At 36.9% G+C, this 20,471-nt stretch overlaps 1 protein-coding gene across 1 annotated transcript in view; it reads right to left on the bottom strand.

Moving 5' to 3' along the window:
- The window catches only part of LOC129953669 (uncharacterized), a 32,131-nt gene extending 21,179 nt beyond the window's left edge, over positions 1-10,952 (bottom strand). Inside the window, exons 1-2 of the mRNA XM_056067002.1 lie at positions 10,653-10,952; positions 7,260-10,586 (exon numbers count right to left, since the gene is read on the bottom strand). Coding sequence (XP_055922977.1) covers positions 7,260-10,586; positions 10,653-10,952 — 3,627 coding nt within the window. The remainder of the gene's footprint in view (positions 1-7,259; positions 10,587-10,652) is intronic.
- Positions 10,953-20,471: the final 9,519 nt, after the last annotated feature.

Below are 20,471 nucleotides of genomic sequence, written 5' to 3'. Positions count from 1 at the left end.
CTCACTTAAGCCACTTGAATAGTATTGAACGTAGAGCATATACATTGATTGGTGATAACATCATCATAAGTTTATTTACTTCGCTTGAACATCGTCGTAAGGTTTCTTGCGCTTCTAGGAATGTTTATCAATATAACCTGAAGTCCAACTTCGGTCGTACTGTGAAACACAGAGATTCGTTCTTTAGCTGTACTACGTGAATGTGAAAAGCTTTACCATACCTTGTCTTTTCTAGTCATTGCAATATCCCCTTTAGTGTATGGCTTACTATCAAGAAATCCATAGACAGCTACAACTTTAAGGTATTTGAGGACCTTGTCTACTTAGCCACTGCTACTAATTTAGACAACGACATTAGAGTATTACTCTGCAAATCAAGCTTCTTTGGACTTAGAAGAAAAATTAATTATGGCCTTGACCTTGCCAACGCAAGATTTGAACTTTTTAGGATGCTTCAAAAGAAAATTCTTTCGTGTAATTTTTGATCCCATCTGCATAGATGGTGAGTGAAGGGTAGGATACAACGGCTGTACGGGCCGTAAAGTGACACTGATCTGCCAAAAAAATAAAAGCCCAACGATTTGGATGGCTGGGTCATGTCAAGCGTCCAGCTCGGAAGCTCTTCAAAGATAATCCCGAAGGATGGCGCAGTAGAGAAAGAACGTTATTTGCTTCGCGTTAAGTTTAACCTTACATAGAATGAATCCTTCCAAGATATTCGTATTCTTCTACCATCTCTACTTTTTGTCCAGAAATATTGACTTTGATTGATGAGAAACTTCCAAAGCTGATGCTTTTGGTTCTTGCCGTTGTTGATCTCTAGCACCATGATATCTGAATTTCTCCACATCAGTTCGACAAAGCTGCGTGCAGTACGTCACTATATCAGCAACATAAACATTATTGGTAAGAGCATTGAGCCTTGCCTAAGCCAACTTTGGATCTTAACCTCCTCTAATATCTTTTCTTTCTTTTATCTTTCTTTAATTCTTCGATGGTAAGATAAGTAAATACTAATTTAATTTATTGTAGCATATCCCTTAATTAACTTGGTCTTTAAAGTTGGAGTGGATTTGCTGAAATAAAGCACACACATTTTTATTTATGAAACTTCTTTCATAAGTTTTTTTCCTTATTAAACTTGTCCACATAAAACGACTCACTGTTTCTCATAAAAGTCAAGGTATTAACACCTGTTAAATTTACTACCGCTAGTTATAAGATCCTTTCTCACTTTGAAAACATTGATGCTCAAGCAAACGTGTAGTAAAGTGATAATTAAGTTTTGCAAATATTGTGCATTAAAAGACGCACATTAATTAAAGAGGTTGGCTTAATAGAGACATTAAAATGTTCTTAGAATATTTATTTGAAAACTGGTATGCATGCATAGTTTTAGTTGGGTTATTGCAAAACGATATTCCTTATTTTATTTATATATTTTACGGACCATATTATTTTACAATACTTATAACCATGTTGCTTATGTGCAAGATATTACCATAGCTTATAGCTTCTATATAAATGAGTTTTATGAGGGTTTTAATAACTGTAATAATGAACATTTTTGACGGTAAAAGGTTCAAAATAGATCAAATTTTAAATGTATAGTTATCGTTCAAGTTATTATAACCAGGAATGCGGAAATGTTAAACATGGATCTTAGCGTTAGATTACTTTTAATAAGTTCCTTATAGAATATATTCGTTTTTGATACCAATCGAAGATTTACATTTTCTGAAGAGTAAAAGATCGCTCAGTAGTACCCAAGGATGAGGGGAGGAATTACTGTGTCTCCGAATAGCGATTTAATCCTATTGGAGCCAGATTCAGTCCCGCTGACTAGAAAGGCTTTGGAGGTAGAGGCTGACCTTCAAGAAACAGAACTAGTGCAGGCCCTGCAAGCCAAACAGGCAGCCATCAGCCAGTTCGAACAAAGCCTAAATAAGCTCAAGGAGGAAATTGAGCCCCCCCTCAGTCAGGTAAAGCTGAAACAAGAGGCGCGACGAAAGCAAGAGGCAACCCAAAACAACAGCAGCAACACAGAACGAAAAAAGTTATTCTATTGACTATTTTGGTAGTCAATATGACTATTTGGTAGTCAATTTTCAGCCGATTACCGCGATAGTCAATAGAACAATTTTCGGTTGTCAATTTTGGGATCCGAAATTTTTTTACAATTTGGTAGTCAATATGACAACTGTGGTAGTCAATATGACAACTTTGGTTGAAAGAAATTGAAACTAAGGTTGTCGTATTGACTAATGCGGAAGTCAATACGACAACTGCGGTAGTCAATATGACAACTGCGGTAGTCAATATGATAACTGCGGTAGTCAATATAACAATTGCGGTAGTCAATATGACAACTGCGGTAGTCAATATGACAATTGCGGTAGTCAATATGACAACTGCGGTAGTCAATATGACAATTGCGGTAGTCAATATGACAACTGCGGTAGTCAATACGACAACTGCGGTTGTCATTATTACAACTGCTGTAGACCATACAACAATTCTCGATAAACAATTGTGGGTAGTCAATATGACAACCAAATTGTCGTATTGACTACCGAAGTTGTTCTATAGACAATTTTGGTAGTCAATGCGACCATTTGGCCAAATTTCAGGTTGACTATCGACGATTCTTAATATTAAATTTTTTTTTTTTTCTGTGAACAACCACAGAAACAAAAACAACCACAACCCAAGCCCGCTCCCAAGAACACAGGAGCGGAGCAAAATAAAAAGAGGCTATCAGTAGTGACAGGCCCAATGTCCGAGGGCCCATCGACTTTGGCTAAGGCCAAACAACAACAACAGCTACAACCGTGGGAGCAGAAACAGCAGCAGCAGCAACAACATCAACAACAGCAACAACAGCAAAAGAAGCAGAAGAACAGCAGCAGACACATAGAGTTGACCTGGACGACATAAAACCGGTATGTAAGTCGGCCACTAAGGGAAAATTTCTCATACAAAAATTTAAACGAAAAAGAAAAGGATTATTCGGGCCAGACATTTTACAATGTACCAATTGCCAGAGGTTTGGCCATGCCAAAGCCAACTGCAATATGCAGTTGCGCTGTTTCAGGTGCTCAGAAATCCACATCGAAGGCGAATGCAAGCTGGGGAATGAGCGGGTTGAGGATTTGACCCTGCTCAAGTGTGTCCTTTGTGGAAACCAAGGGCACCCGGCTAGCTAGAGGGGTTGCCCTAAGGTCCAAGAAATGAATCGAAAACAGGCCAGTCAAAAAGTTGAAAAAAGTCGAACAGTTCGACAGGCTCCAACACAACAATTCGTGGATCCCAAATTCTCTTACGCCCAAATGGTTTCAGGGAATGGGAACACGAGACAGGCTCCACCACAAGTCGTCCCAAAGGCCCCCGCGTCTGAGGCGCCAGAAGTGCAGCCTGACATTGTAGCCTTGTTGTTGACCATTCAAGGTCAACTTACAGGACTACAAGTCAGATAAAAGATCAAGGCAAAAGGGTAGATCATCTCTACTCTTTGTTGCCTGGCCTGATGCAATATAGACCATAATGGGCGCACTGCCGGAGATGCGTCTAAAAGTCCTAGCTGTGAATGTAAATTCACTGATAAGGATTTAACGAAGAGCCAACATGTTCCAGTTGTTGAAAGACTACAGTCCCGATGTGTTTATGGATAGCGATTGACTCATAAAAATTACAATATCGTGAGAAGAGACCGGCCCGACTCCACTCAAGGGGGCGGTGTCGCTCTCTTTATACGAAAAGGCATTAATTATAAAGTCATATACAACAATGAATTCCGAAAGCTCAAGACGCTAGAAGTTTGCGGTGCATGCATCTCTCTCTCTCAAGTAAAGCGGATGTATATGATTGCGGCTTATGCGGCTGAAGCTCCGCAGGTTTGATGTTACTGACTTTGCTTCAGATCTCGAGATTCTTGTTAGGGAACTAATACTGAGCTTGGAAGAAAACTATTTCGTCTTCGCCGGTGATTTGAACGCAAAACATGAAGATTGGGGAAATCAACATAATAATCCCAGAGGTAACCATCTTTTTAATTTGATGAATCTTCACAGCGTTGAATATGGCATCGACCTGCTGGCTACTGAAAAGCCATCGTTTCTAAGAAGCGGCTCTTTTCTGGATCTTTTGCTGTACGACCAGACTGACAGTTACAGACAAAGTGGGTAATCACCTTCAAAACTGCTTACAGACAGTCGAGTACGACAGTGATAACTGCGGGCAGGCTGCTGTAATGCAGATTCCGAACGAACGCGTGGAGTTGGAGGAATACGTTGCAACGCAATCTTACAACTACAGTAAGATGCGCTGGCCTCGTTTCAAAAACGAAAGAACTTCGTTCGATTGACATAGCCCCACCAAACATCAGAAACCTGACAAATACCGAAATTGACCAACATTTACAAATGATGGACGAAACAATAAAACGAACGATGGAACGAACAATACCAAAGAACTAAGAACTGGACCAAATGGACGCTTACAGGAGTGGCTTACTGACAAGACTCAAAAACTTGTACAAACGACTCACAGACCCACATGACTTGGAGGTTAGGACACTGAAGTCGTCAATAAAAAATGTCAATATTTTGACTAAGGAGAGCTACAGGCTGTCAATTAACAAGTACTGGGACCGCAAGATCCGGTCAGTTAATTCCAGTGACCCTAGTATGTTCCCCAAAATCAACAAGATATTCAGGAAAAAAAACGATAATGACCTTCCGTGTCTTAAACTCCAAAGAACTGAAGAGAACAGAGACGTACTTATGACAGCGCAAATAGATCCAGAGGAAGCCATCTTTGACGATGACTTTTATATAATCGAAGATCCGAAGGAAAAGGTGAAGGCAGTTGGAGCTGCTTTCCATCAAGTGTACAAGGTGAATGTTAGCATTCGCCCCAACCACGACCTGGAAAACGAAGCCCTACTTAATCACTTTTACCTTCGAAATGATATGACGATCTGAGAACCGCTGTTTCATACGGTTCAATGACGATTCCTTGGCAAATGCCACAATCGCCGAGCAAAAGGGACCAAGTCCCTTGTTAGTGACGAAGGTTGAGCTTTAACTCATCTTCAATTCAATAAAAAACAAAAAGTCAGCAGGTGTCTATCCAACGTTGTACTAAAACAGTTACTGATGGAGGCAATTGACATTGATACTACACTCTTCTATAGTGCATATTATCAAGTGCATTGGAAGACCTCGTGGTTCATCCTGTTCTAAAAAAGGGAAAGGACAACTCTAACGCGACAATACTTCAGTTGATAAGTCTTTTTCCGAGCATTAGCAAAGTTTTCGAAAAGATCATTAATATGGCTCTGACTAAGTGGGCTGCGGACAAACAATTCGGGTTCAAGGCGGGTCATGACACAATTCATGCTGCGTCTAAACTCGTTTCTGATATCCAATGAAATAAATTCAAAACAACAATGAACAGGTGCTGTTCTGGTTGATTTGGAAAAGGCCTTTGACACCGTATGGTTAGAGGGTCTTTACCTAAAACTGAGCAGGCTTGGCATAAGGAAGACATTGTTGTACATACTTAATGATATGCTTAACGGTAGAAAGTTTGTTGTCAAAAGTGGCAATGTAACTTCTATCACAACATTTTCAATTAAAAATGGTCTTCAACAGGGAGCGGTGAATTCGCGAATTTCTTCAGCATTTACACCAGTGATCTGATAGGTAGGCTTACAAAGCCAATTGCATGCGCCGACGATCTTAGTGCGTACAGAACGGCCCGAAAGGTTGAGATTATTAGGACTCTCTTGCAGTGTGATTTCGACAAGATTCAGCGATATTGCGACGACTGGAAACTGAAAATAAATGTCCAGAAGTCGGATAAAATTCTGTTCCGGACTCCGTTGGCTAGGGTCACGAGGGATACGTGAAAGAATTGGCGCAAGATGGTCATCGTTGATCTTCGCGGACGGCCATTAGCGAGCAAAAGTGTAGTGAAGTACCTCGGTATCGGGCCCTGACCAAAATCGGAGGAGCCATCGCTCTGACGAAAACGCTGTTTTACAGCAGCCAGCTTGACCCCAGAGTGAAGGTAATTTGCTACATGGCCCTCATACTGCCGATGATCGTTTATGGTTGACCATGTTATTCAACGTTGCCCCTTCCCAGATAAAGAAGTTTTGGGTGTTCAAACGGCAGTGTTTACGACGCTGTACCGGCTTATATCGAACAGCCGAATCTTCTTACGTGCATTACTATTCCAATTAGGTCCTATGCAACAGGGCTCGAACCAACAGAATTGACAATTTCGTGATAAAACTCGTTCGAGGTCACATTGCAAGAGCTATGTCTTCGATTAAAAATTTAGTTTTCGGGCGAACTATCCGATTGACGAGTATTTTGAAAGTGCACACTTGAGTGGCTTTATTCCACCAGAGGCATTCCTCTTTTTAGATAGATAGATAGTGTTGGGGGGATTCTTCTTAATATGAATCCCAGAGCAAAATATGTTTTAAGCTGGAAAAAGTTCAAAATTTCTTGCAGTACCACAATACGATAAAGAATAAAAAACAAAGATAACCAATTTTTTACCTTCAAGGTTATTTATTATGCTTATTCGTCTAATCTCTTCTAATGTTACAATCGAAGTGAATTACAATTATTTTTTAAGACACGAATGTGCCTTAGTCAAACCGACTATCTCGGTGGTGAAAACTATAAACTTAGTTTATATAAAGGTGAGATTAAGAATAGAGATTGTATGTCTTATAATATTCTGAACTTCATTATTATTAAAATAAACAACTTAATTTACGTTACGTTTAATAGTGACGCCTAAAGGTATGCAATATTGTTTTTTAAATAATTTAGTTCAAATAATCGTTTGAATATTATAAACTGCTACTTGACGTCAACATTCCGGCCTCCCTTTGCAGAAATGCAAAAAGTATAGAATCCATGCATCCGAAAAGTTGATAGATTTTACGTAGCGAGTCCATCGGTGGAGGTATTTTGTTAAAGAAGCGCCTCGATTCGCTACTCAGGAAAAAAAAAAATAAGATTAGTAAATCCAACGTTGAGGGTTGTTTAAAGAGTGCCCTTACTCACTCAGACATGTTAGTGGGAATACAAATGTCAGTTAAAAAAAATTAAATAGATAAATTTATTGATTAAATTTCAAAAGGTGCTGTGCAGAACCATCAATAAAATATCAAAAATAATGAATGCATTAAGTTAATTAGCTTAAATTTATTATTTGTTTTGCGAAGCAAGATACACCTGGAACACTTCCTGATCGACAGGCAAGAGACATAATTTAACTATAGGGCGTAGAATTTCGCCTTGTTGAGTTTTAACGGTAGCAACGCGAACCTTTCCATCTTTTCCAGGGTGAACAGCCACTATTTTTCCCAGTCGCCATTGAGTGGGTGGTAGATTTTCGTTGCGCACAACTACAACGTCTCCAACTTTGATATTACGCTTAGGAAATTTCCACTTTGTTCTTCGTTGAAGATCGGTCAAATATTCCTCCTTCCATCGTTTTGAAAAAGAGTATAAAATTTGCTGGACTCTTTCCCAATTCCTTAGTTTTGCAATTTCGCCAACTTGGCTTTCGGGTAAGGAGAGCAAGGGTGCACCTTTTAAAAAATGTCCCGGTGTTAAGGGAAGAGGGTCAGAAGGGTTCTCACTAATCGGAGAAATAGGGCGGGAGTTCATACATGACTCAATTTTAACAAGCAGTGTTGAAAACTCTTCAAACGTTAGCCTGGAGTTTCCAACAACCTTCTTAAAGTGTGTTTTAAACGACTTTATACCAGCTTCCCATAGACCGCCCATATGAGGAGAACCTGGTGGAATGAAATTCCACTTCAAATTCTTTGGTAGATAGAGTTTTTCAGCTTCCAATGTAGCTTCTGATACGGCTTTTTTCAACTCCCTTTTTAATATTTTATTAGCAGCAACAAAATTGGTGCCGTTATCAGAGAAAAGTTGTTGGGGAACACCTCTACGACCGACAAATCTATCAAAAGCAGCTAAAAACGACTCCGTTGAGAGACTTCCTACCGCTTCTAAATGTACAGCTTTTGTACAGAGACAAATAAAAAGACAAGCATAACCTTTTACTGCTTGATAGAACCGACCCTTTTGAACCTTTAGTTCAAAGGGGCCAGCGAAATCCAATCCAACATGAGTGAATGGAAAGGAATAGTTAACCCTTTCGGGTGGAAGTGTTCCCATAATTTGGGTTTGAAGTTCCCTTTTGTGTAAAACACAAACAATGCAACTATTGGCAAATGATTTTATTAAGTTTTTTACTTTTGGAATCCAAAATGACTTTCGCATGAGGTACATGACTTGTTGGTTCCCTCCATGTAGGGAAATTCTATGGAAGAATCCTACTAGCAATTTCGACAACGGACATGAGTATGGCAATATTATTGGGTATTTTTCATTGTAACTCAAATTTGCATTGGTTAAACGACCGTTGACTCTCATGATTAGGTCAGAGTCTAAGGTAGGGTTAAGCGATAAAATTGTACTATTTTTGCTTAACGGTTTCGAGTTATATAGAGCGTTGAACTCTTCACTAAAATAGAAACGTTGTGCTAGTACAACGAGTCGAGTTTTCACAAAAGTTAATTCATGATGAGTTAACTTAATAGAAAAGTATCTGAAAGGATAAAACCTTTTTCTTTTGCGAGAAGCTAGGTTAATAAATCTAAACAAATATGATATGACTTTTATAGCACGAGAGTAACATGAAAATCTTCTCAAAATATCATCATTTGTGTTTTGATTTACTACAAAGCTTTTAATTTGTTTGATTTCAAGATTCCAATTGGGATCCTTTTGAATCTTCGTTATTGGCCAAGTTTCCTGGGAATTCTTTAACCAACTTGGACCATGCCACCATTGGTCGTTTTTTATTAAATTCTGAGGCATTACACCCCGGGAAGCGATGTCAGCTGGATTGTGTTCAGAAGGAACATGTTTCCAAATACAACCTGGCGGACTCTCAGTTTGTACTTTAGAGACCCGGTTTCGGACAAACGTTTCCAATCGAGATGGGCAGTCACGAATCCAATAAAGGACAATCATTGAATCCGTCCAAAGGTAAACATGATAGTTTTTCAGGCGTAGACTACTTTGTACAGCGTTTACTAACCTTGTTAGCAAAACAGCTCCACAAAGCTCCAGCCGAGGTATGGAAATGGCTTTTAGGGGAGCCACTTTTGTTTTTGAGCAAAGAAGGTTGATAAACACATTTCCAGATGAATCTGAAATCCTAGAGTAGACAGCAGCAGCATATGCACTTAGAGATGCATCGCAAAAGCCGTGTATTTCAACACACATATCTGGAGTATAATTGATCCATCTTGGAATTTTGATATCCTTTATTATAGGAAAGGATTTCACAAAATCTTTCCATGTCTCTAACCGAGTTGATTTTATGGGCGCATCCCACTCAGTTTTGTCTTTCCAGACATCTTGCAATAAAATCTTTAATAAAATTGTTGTTGGCGCAAGCCAACCTATAGGGTCATATATTTTAGCTATATTTGAAAAAAGCTCACGTTTAGTCAAAACAGTTGTTGAAGAAAATAGGTTACATCGAATATAGAAGCAATCTTCCCTTGCATTCCACCCTATACCTAGAACTTTCGAATGTGAATTCTCATCGATTATAAGAAAGTGTTGGTCTAAAACATCCCCCCTAGGAATGTTTTCCAACAAGCGAGGGTGGTTTGCAGTCCATTTTTTCAAGCAAAACCCTCCGGACAAAAGTAGTGCATTTAACTGAGTTTGAGCTTGAACAACAGTATCTAGATCGAACCCTCCAGAAAAAACGTCGTCCACATAAAAATCTGACAATACCATATCCTTTGCTAAAGGATATTGGTTTCCTTCATCAGAGGCAAGTTGATGTAATGTTCGGATTGCCAAATATGGAGCACAGTTAACTCCAAAAGTAACCCTATTTATTTCAAAATCAGCCAAATCTGATTCTGAATTTGACGATCGAAAAATTATTCTTTGGAATCTATGATGATCGGGGTGAACATGTATTTGGCGATACATTTTCTCAATATCGCTATTAAAAACATAGGGATACTGTCGCCATTTTAATAAAATAGTTTGTAGGTCATTTTGAAGAGCAGGACCGGTACACAAAAAATCGTTTAGGCTATGCCCTTTGTTGGTAGAAGCACTTGCGTTAAAAACGACTCTAACCTTTGTTGAAGCACTGTCCGGTTTAACCACAGCATGGTGCGGCAAATAAAAGTGCTGTGTGGAAAGATTTAATTCACCTTTTGACCTAAGCGTCATGTGCTTCAAAGAAATGTATTCGTTCAGAACTTTGTTATACTCTTCTCTGAGCGATATATCGCAAAGAAGACGCTTCTCTTGTCTCAGAAATTGTAAAACTGCGCTACTTCTGGAAAGACCTAAATCTGATATATTTAAGTGAGGCTTAAATGGAAGTTTCACTGTATAGCTGCCATCTAGATTGCGAGTTGTTGTATCCGTATACAATTTTTCACAAAATTTATCTTCGTTAGAAAAGGGTTTTATTTCTGGAACTTCTTCGAGTTCCCAAAATCTCTGAATTTGTTTTTCTAAACAAATCTCACTAAAAAATGTATGAAAAGTTGGTTTCTTTAAACCAACTTCACATGGTCCAGAAAGAACCCATCCGAAAACCGTATTTTGAGCAATTGGTGAAAAGTCCTTTTCTTTCTTAACACCTTCACGTAGAATAAGAGGGTAGATATCTGCTCCGATCAAAATGTCTATCGAAGCGGGTTTATCAAAGTTAGGATCTGCCAATCGTAATCCCTTGAGCTCAACCAAGTTTGATGCGTCAACAGACTGCGATGGCAAATTTCCTGTCAGCTTTTTCAAAACAACGGCTGAAACCGGTATATGTACATCAGGGTTGATGCGAGATTCGAGCGTGAGAGGACACATACTCGTTGAAAATTCGCTTTGAACTTGTCCAATGCCACAAATAGATGCATTGGTAGCCCGTGTAAAAAGCTTAAATCGGTTCACTACGGATTGTAAAATATAAGTAGCTTCAGAACCAGGGTCGATTAAAGCTCTCAAAAGAATGGTTTGATTATGAACATTAATTTTAACCAAAGCTGTAGCTAGTAAAATATTCTTTTGCTGGTTAACAAGGAAACTTTTAAGTGTAGACGAATTAGAATTTATATCCTTTTCTAAATCCAGCGTTGTTTGTTGTTCTATTTTCGAAGTGGACTGTATGGGGGTGGGGGGTGGTAGCAAGAAGAGTTTGAGATAGAGGAGGTGATATTGTATCCTGAGATGATTGTTTTTGTTGGGAAAAGTGAAGCAAACTGTGGTGCCTTCTACCGCACTTATCGCAAGAAACTTTACTTTTACACTCATACACCGCATGAGTGAGTGCAAGGCAGTTGTAGCAGTACTTTTGAACTTGTACTACTTTACGACGAGATGAAACGCAAGGGATGATTGCTATTGCATACCTTACAACTGAAATTCTTTTGTTCAACATGAAAAGAGTTTACCTTTTTGGAATTTAAATTGGATGATTGATTCGCACTTCGTAATTATCTCCAAAATAACTCAAGGGGTTATGAGTTTTTAATCCCAAATTTATTTGCTGTCCAAAGTATTTATCTGGCTCGATTGGACCAAAAAATGTTGGGGGGATTCTTCTTAATATGAATCCCAGAGCAAAATATGTTTTAAGCTGGAAAAAGTTCAAAATTTCTTGCAGTACCACAATACGATAAAGAATAAAAAACAAAGATAACCAATTTTTTACCTTCAAGGTTATTTATTATGCTTATTCGTCTAATCTCTTCTAATGTTACAATCGAAGTGAATTACAATTATTTTTTAAGACACGAATGTGCCTTAGTCAAACCGACTATCTCGGTGGTGAAAACTATAAACTTAGTTTATATAAAGGTGAGATTAAGAATAGAGATTGTATGTCTTATAATATTCTCAACTTCATTATTATTAAAATAAACAACTTAATTTACGTTACGTTTAATAGTGACGCCTAAAGGTATGCAATATTGTTTTTTAAATAATTTAGTTCAAATAATCGTTTGAATATTATAAACTGCTACTTGACGTCAACAGATAGTTCCGACAATCTACCACGTCAGACGACGAACCGTGGATAGGTGACTCCCACACAATCGGGACGTCATGGCACAAGGCGGAGCGGAGCTCCTTCGGTTCAGTAGGGCTGTTTCCGAACGGGACCGAACTGATAGGGTGAAGCAGGAGAACCAGTTTTGGTGGCTTCAATCGGCACTTGATAGCGGGTAGTTGGGATGGGGTTTTTAGCCTTCGCCGGCTTACATACTTGTTTTATAGTTTTGATGTTTAGTTTTAAATAGAATAGGCATGGTGGCACAGCAAAAAAAATAAAATGCACGACTGGGTCGCACGAACTTGCTCCTGTATGCTAAGAGTCTGTTTAAAAAAGTACTTATATAAGATTTAAAAATATACCTGTAAAATAAGTTTGTCTTCAAAGATATAAATGCCATTTAGTTTTTCAAAAAAAACCGCACGATCTTTGTATTTGAAAACCATAGTACTCTCTTGAGCAGAAACTTTTAGGGCGACCAGATGCCGAGTCGATGGCGGGCGTGGCGTTAGTATCGAAAGTGGAGAAATTCAGAGGGAGCGAGAGAAAAATATTATTTCCATTCGCATAAGCAGCAGAATAAGGGAGATAATTAATTTTCCACCCAAAAAGTCTATACAATTTCCCTCATTTTATTTGAGTCTATCCTCGCCTCGTATATGTTTTCACATAAAGAGCTTCCATATGAAGGTTGATGAATTTGTTTTTGTTTTATTTATATCAATGAACTTTATATAACAAACAAAATTTCTTAATATTGTATCTAATAAGGGGATGAAACAAACTTTTGCATGCTTAAGTCAGCTGTTTAGGATCTTTTACCAATATTTGTTTTTATTTACATTCATATAAGTCTGCTTTTATTTGTGTACGATCTTTGTATATGGAAAATGGTTTCTATTATTTATAAAGCTACAATGCGATTCATATAGATTCAACTTGTTCCTTTAAAGCTTTTTTCCTTAGATAGCTTTATTGTAATTTCATATTAGAAGAGCCAGGATGGAAAATAAATAAGATAAGAAAGAGGCAGACCATGAATGTTTAAATTGTAAAGCGATCGCCTATTGGTTGTGTAGTAAGGTAGCAGGTAGATGTCTAAAACGACCATAGAATAGTGCACTTGGCGTGCTTAGCTTTATGCAGATAGATAGATAAGGGACATGTTAATGATGATAATGAAGGAATGTTATTGGTGGCTAGAAGGTACATATGTACTACATTCCTTCTTAAGTTTTCAGCGCAAACATATGGAGTTATTCCGTTCAGTCTATTTTTTCACTAAAGTTTAAACAAGCATACGAACAAGTACAAGAAATTGCTGTTCATGTGTTGTTTACAGTCAGGCTCTTGTGCGTTTTGGATTTTAGTTAAGAAGTGACACGTAAGCAGTAGTTGTAGAAGTTGTACGTAATACCTTTATAAATAGGTTGGTACAATGTGTATGCGTTGAAAAAGTGATTCTAATAGAAAATACTCTCTCTGGCCAGTTTCTTTAACTTGTAGGTACTAAGTAGGTATTTATTTTTTTTATATAGGCGAAGGCCAGTAAATCATGTGTGAAACAACCTTATTCGTAAAAAATAATATTTTAAAAACACATAGGTAGGTATACAAAGTTACCAAGATAATACTTCTTGATAGACTCTTTAAAATAGATTGTTGATTAAATATATCATATAAATGTGTACCAAATGCATTAATTTGGATGAAAGATATATAATTTAATAATTTAAAAAATAATATTTTAATATTCAAAATTTTACCTGAAAAATAAGTTTGTTTTCAAAAATTTAAATGCCATTTTATAAATAAAAAAACCGTTGATTTTTCAAATTTTTATTTTGAAAATCGTTAGAGCGGTTTTTTTTTAAATTAATTTTTTATATATAAAATTTTCCAATTTTGTTCTAAAAATATTTTTGGTATGCAGTTGTTTAGCGATTGTAAATATACGTCTTAAGTTTGAATTTCGTAAAAAATTGTTGACCCGTTTTTGAGATATAGAGTTTTGAAAAATAAAAATTCAATATTTTTTAAAAAATCCAAACAATTAAAAATTGCATTTTTGTTAATCAAATATTGTTAAGGCAATATAGGAGCTTATTCAGAAAAAAAATTATTTAAATCAGTTCATACGTTGCTGAGAAAATTAAAAAACAAAATAACGGTTCTATGAGCGGTACCTTTCCTGAGCAATACAAAAATATGGTTTTCTTATAAAAAGAAGCCAAGTTAAAAAATAAAATTTTAGAGAAAATTTAAAAAAAATCTATCGGTTTGGTTTTGAGAAAATTTGAATTTTCGATTTTTGACCAAAAAAATTGTATGGGGGCCACTGTTAGTTTTGATCTTAAAAAAAAAATGAAAAAAACGCCTAACGCGAATCTGCTCAAAACCTTAACTTCCAAGTTTGGACTCCATCGACCCAACGGTTTAGGCTGTAGGAGCGTGGACAGACAGACAAAACCGACCGGACGGAATCGCGGGACCCACTTTTTTCGACTTCTCTACCATCGTAATATCATGTTTGATTAAAATCTCGAGTTCGAAATTTTGCACGAATGCAAAACTTGCCATATAGTTCCTATATGTCGCAAGTAAAAATAGCATTTAATAAAAAAAAAATAAAAAAAATAAAAAGACAACAATATATGCAAAACAAAAAGCGTTAGATAGTTAGATTTGCTGCAGTGGTTGTTCTAGTTTTAAGTAGTTTATAGGTAGGATAGATAGTTTAAGTTAGCTTTAAGTTTAATATGAAGGACCTTATTTTAAGTAGTCTTAAGTCAAAATACAAAAGGATCTCCATTTTAGTTTTTTTTTCAAATTTTCTAATAAATACAAAAATAAATAAAATTTAAATTGAAGTAAAATAGATCTCAGGGCCGAAAGGCATTAGCATTAAGTATTATAGTTTAACCTAGAGTGTCCGTATGGGACCAGTTAGTTAGATGTAAGTTATGGTTAATTAGGCTAGTTTTATGAATTTTTGTCTATCTTTAAGATAGGTTTAAGATTGAATTAATAAAAATGAATTTAAAAAAAAATAGTGTGTTGGACTGTCATGCCAGAGGTCTTGGGTTCGATCTCTGCCTATGTCATCTAATTTTTTTTTAAAAGGTACTGCATCTTGCGAGGAATTGACAAATTAAGCCGTTCCGATTCGGCTTAAAACTGTAGGTCTCCTCCATTCCTCACAAAAGTACTCGCATACATTAATGGTTGAGAGGTTTAAGTTACTAGGCCTTAGTTTTCAACGGACTGTTGCGCCGCCCAATTTATTTATTTCAATCGCTCAAAATTGGCTTCACTGATCTTTTTTTTTATAATCAGCGCACACTCAAAGGGATAACTACACTTAATTTGCAGAGGCACAATGTAAGCACTAGGAAAGGAAGACTGGGTTTAAAAGGAGATGTCGGCACGTGTTGGTCTTGAATTCTTAAATATTTCCAAAGACTGGGAATGACAGAGTGTAGTAAGGAATTTCACATGCACAAAGTTCAGCTAAAGAAAGAATATCTGCATTTTTGAAAGTGCAACCGAAGTTGGAATGCCGATGAGCATTTCTAGAAGCGCGAGTATTACGGTTGAACTGTTTAAGGAGAGAATTGCTGCTGGATATTTCTCTAGAGCATAAGCCGTGTTCAAGTAACGGTAAAAAAGGGTGAGACAATAAACTTTACGACGATGTTCAATCGACGTAAAGGAAATATTTATGATATTATCACCAGTAAGTTTAAATGCTCTAAGTTCAATACTATCCAAGAGGCTTAAATAAGTTACAGTGACGGGTGTTATATTCAGGCCTTAGACGTATGTACAATATATAAGTCTTGTAGATAACAGCCAGCTCAGAAGGGGACTAAAATTCGTTGCATCGCCTTGTGAAACCCAAACACCTTGCTGTATTTTTGGAGACATCGCGTATGTGTTCATTCTGCAAGAGGTAATTGTTGACACACATACCGAGAATGTAGAGGTTTTTGAAAGCATTCCATAAGGTTTTTTATTCCCCATTGTACAATTATGTTTAGGTCTAAATTAAATAAGCTTAAAACATTTAACGTTGCAGTTCCACATGAGGGAAGTGAGCCTGAAAACGAATATGAAAAGCTAAGAGTACTATCGTCAGCGAAACAATGTATTGGATTAGAAGTTACAGAAAGACAATCATTAATAAAAATGAAAAAAGAGTATTGGAGATAAAACAGAGCCCAGGGGCACACCAGCTTTTATTTTGTTTTCAGACATTTTGATGCCAAACCCTACCAAATGCTTTGAAGTGCAATAATCTTACTTTCTCTTAAACGATATACGGATTTACTCCACTGTGCGGTGAGATGAACTATTAGATCAATATCTATTGCTGCGAAAACAGTTCTGTTTGTCATTATGAAGCTTTCGATCTTCGAGATAATTCTTGAGCTGATTAAGGGATGTAAGTGCAATCAGTCAGTAACTAAAGGTAAAGAAAGTTCGTTTTTTTTTTTTTGAAGTGCAAAAAAAGATTATTCCCGAGAATCACTAACACGCTCAAGTACAGGAAGAGTCATAACGATCACTGGCAGCGTTAAAGTAATGTTTTAATTTGGTCCATTGAATATTGGCGTTGCACCTTACCTTAATTGAAGTTCCTTCAGCTTTCCTCCATAGAGTTGGCATTATAGCAACGGAAACTTACTTCTTTGGCCCTAATAACTTTATAGCTAGCATCGAACCATGCTTTTCTTTAAGTCTGATGCTTTAAACCCTGTTTGGGATAAAAGTTCACTAAATTATTATTTTATTTAAAAACTGCCCATTTAAGATGATGGATTGCTTAGTAATCAAACGATGTTCTAAAAATATTAAATGAAGATCCTGACGCAGCCACTTTTTGAGTATCAGGCTATGATCACCAAAATATGTGTTTCTGACAACTTTCCGAAACTTTACGTAGCTTTTCTACTACTCCTCCTTTTTCCACCAAAAAAACACCAATTCTAGTTTCCAGGAAAAAAAAACCTACCGGAATTCACCACAGCCAGCAGTCAAACAAGCCTAATGAAGGAATAGGAACATCCTTTGGTCCTTAAACGAATTCTATACATATACATACACACATCACTATCAACGACTCAGAAATTCGATAAAAAGAACAAAACATTAATCGCTTAGCCATATATCCAAACGTAGGTACTAACTGTCATCAATAAATATTAATGGTTCCGTTTCGTTGGTGAATCTTCTTTATTACCCAATCAGCTTATAAAATTCAATGAAATTTGCACCTCGCCCAACAAACCAACCAACTCAAACGCAACAAGCGACCCGACCATACCTAAACATTCAATAGGATAATAATGGAGGACCTTTTGTCTTCGACTTTATGGCTGTGGTAAGAAATTGCTTGAGCATTTATAATTCAGCATTAACTCAATGTGTGGTTATTAAGTTTTATGGAGCCACCACCTGCCTTTCAAGATTTTTTTTTTAACACTTTAAAGTTTATGCCAAACTGGTGGCGAATCCCGAACTGCTAACACTTTACTTCTTTTCAAAAGAGGCAAAGGAACAAAACAGGTAAAAAGGAATTTTCAGTAAAGTGTCTTGGAGAATTTGTGACTTAAGGACCACCACTTGAGTTTTATAGACTCCCTGGACAAAGAAATACACAATCCAAAGATGTTGGCATTCGTATAGCTTCGACACGTCGCGTTGTCGTCGGTCGGCTGACCCAACAGTCAATTTGCATTTTTACGATGACAAATTTATTTGCACGCTACCTTTTTGTTGATCAATTACCATTTATTTTCTTCCAGATTTTAGTTTTTCTTTTATTTTAAATTCTTAAAATATGTAAGGAACTTTTGCAAAAGGATTGTGCAAACCCGTTAAGGTGGAGAGTATTCGCCTCCAAAAACATGCCATCAAATTGGTGGAAAAAACTATCTTTTTTTCAATGGTTCAATGGAATGATGAAAATTTGTTACTGAACTTTTGTACCCCTTTTATTTAATTTAAAGGTTTTAAAAACTTCTTTAGTTATCGTTAGATAGCAATCGATGAAAAAACGATAATCGGGGATGTAGAGGCCGAAATTTTGTTCATAAAACAATAAAATTAAGCCTTTGAAAATTTTGATTGTAGAGATTTGACACCGTCAACGTACAAAAATAGCAGATCCCTTTTCGATTGAGTATAGTCTGTGATATAAGAGCGTGGCCACTGTTACACGTAGATAAAAATCAGAGTTCTGTTTCCTTTTCTATGACATAGAGGGCACCTCAGTCCTTCATGCTTTTTGTAAAAGGTCAGCTGTCTGTCAAATTTAGTCTTCAATTGAGTGGTTTTTCGAAATGTGTACTGTTTCCGCCTCTCGCTTTGAGGCAATTTTTCTATGTTTGCATGAAAAAGAACCCAAATTATCGCAAACAGCTGCTGCGAAATATATGGGAAAGTCGAAGCAGTTCGTTAGCAAGTGGATAAATTGCTATAAAAAGGTCGGTAACGTTGATGATTTTCCTGATCGTTTAAGTGCAAGCAAAGATTAAAAAAAGACGAATAAAAGATTCTGGCATTGTTTACGTGAAGCTGCTGTGAAATTGAAAGCAAAAGGTGTTGACATATCTTGGAACGATTCGCAGGCACTTGCTTGCCAATAAACTGAAATATCGCAGTTTTTTGGAAAAAACCAATGTTGAGTGCAAAACACGTTGAAAAATGAGTGGAATGGGCGAAGAAAAACTTGGACCGCGATTGGAGCAACGTAATTTTTATAATAAATAATAAAAAGCTTATACCCATAGAGGAAGTTTAAATAATGCCTTAATTTTGAACCAACTTAAAGTAAGCAACTGGGCCATGAGCCCCATATTAATCAAATCAAAACTGAAGAATCATGTGTCAAAAAAAAGGTTAATTTGGGAGCCAACGCTTTTAAGGAGTCCTAAGTTTATCCAGCTGCATGCATTTGGAATTACATTAAAGTTCTGGCCCTCCAGGTTGAGACTTGTGCTCTCGTCGGGGTAACTTCGCGATCACGTAGAAATGTTTACTTGTGAAGCGCTAACAAGGGTTGGAAACATACGTTTTTACTGATGACGAACCAAACAAACGAAATAAGGACGCATCTGTATGTGAAATGCTAGGTTCTTAGTAGACCACGTGCAGCCGAAGATGTAGCAAAAGCCCTAAACTTCTGCATGGCTAAGCTTCTGCAGCCATCCAAGAAGTCCGACGGTATGGACCGGGTGATAGTTAATTAAAAGACTGTGATATATAATATGCTTCTACCGACAGCAAGACAGCTACTATTTGTGTGCAGATTTGGTTTTGGAACTAGATTCAGACAAAAGGTCTTGAGTTTCAATAGTGTGAGCGACCCCATCACCACAATCTGAATCAAGGCTAATTTCGCTAACGTAAGCTTCATATGCGCTTGTGCCATAACAGGGGAAAAAGATGAAGACACCAAACACAAATTCTTCGAGCTCTTGGACAAGACATATGAGCAGTGCCCTGGATATTACATTTCGCTCCTGGGCGAGAAATTTTGGTAGCTAGTACGCCAGTTCACACATTTCCATATCCACAAGGGGACATGGAAATCTCCTGATCAATGAACTGTGAACAAGATTGGCCACACTTATCTATTTATTGAATTCGTTAAACAATTTAACGTAAGAACTTAAGACTTATATTACATTTATTCTTAGATTAATAAATTTACAATGCTTTAAGCAATTTGCAAAAAAACTGAAGTATTGGAAAAATTTAATTTAAATGTTTTACTTTTAAAATCATCGCTAACGGAATATACCAAAAAGTAATACTGTTTTTACCATAGTTCGATCTGCTTGATATAGGACGTAAAGGAACTTGTCTTCTAATACTTGAACGGCTATAGATAAAGTTTAGTTGTTCCAAAATTGATTGAATTCCAAATTCTAATGTCAGCAGCGTAAATTAAAACAGATGAGTGTTTTATAATAGAAGGTATAAGTCGTTGACGTACAAAATAAACATTAACGGTCCTAAGGGGCTACCTTGTGGTACACCAGAGTTGGTATACAAATATGATGACCGCTCATTCCTGAAAACTGAGCAGTATGATCTATTATATAAGTACGAAGAAATCCAACTAACAAATCTATCGTTAAAGCTTTGGGATTTAAGCTTGGAAGCCAACTATTTTATGGCAAAATTTATCAAAGACCTTACTGAAGTCTGTAAAGACACAGTCAACTTATTTCCGTTTTTTTTCAAACGAATCTAAACAAAAAGAACTGAAATGAAAGAGGTTAGTAGCTGTTGACTTATTTTGAACAAAACCATGTTGACTTACA

The sequence above is a fragment of the Eupeodes corollae genome, chromosome 1, assembly GCF_945859685.1.
Source record: "Eupeodes corollae chromosome 1, idEupCoro1.1, whole genome shotgun sequence".
In the NCBI taxonomy this organism is placed as follows: Eukaryota; Metazoa; Arthropoda; class Insecta; order Diptera; family Syrphidae; genus Eupeodes; species Eupeodes corollae.
The sequence above is the reverse complement of the archived record's forward strand: the minus strand, read 5'-3'. Positions and strand labels throughout refer to the sequence as shown.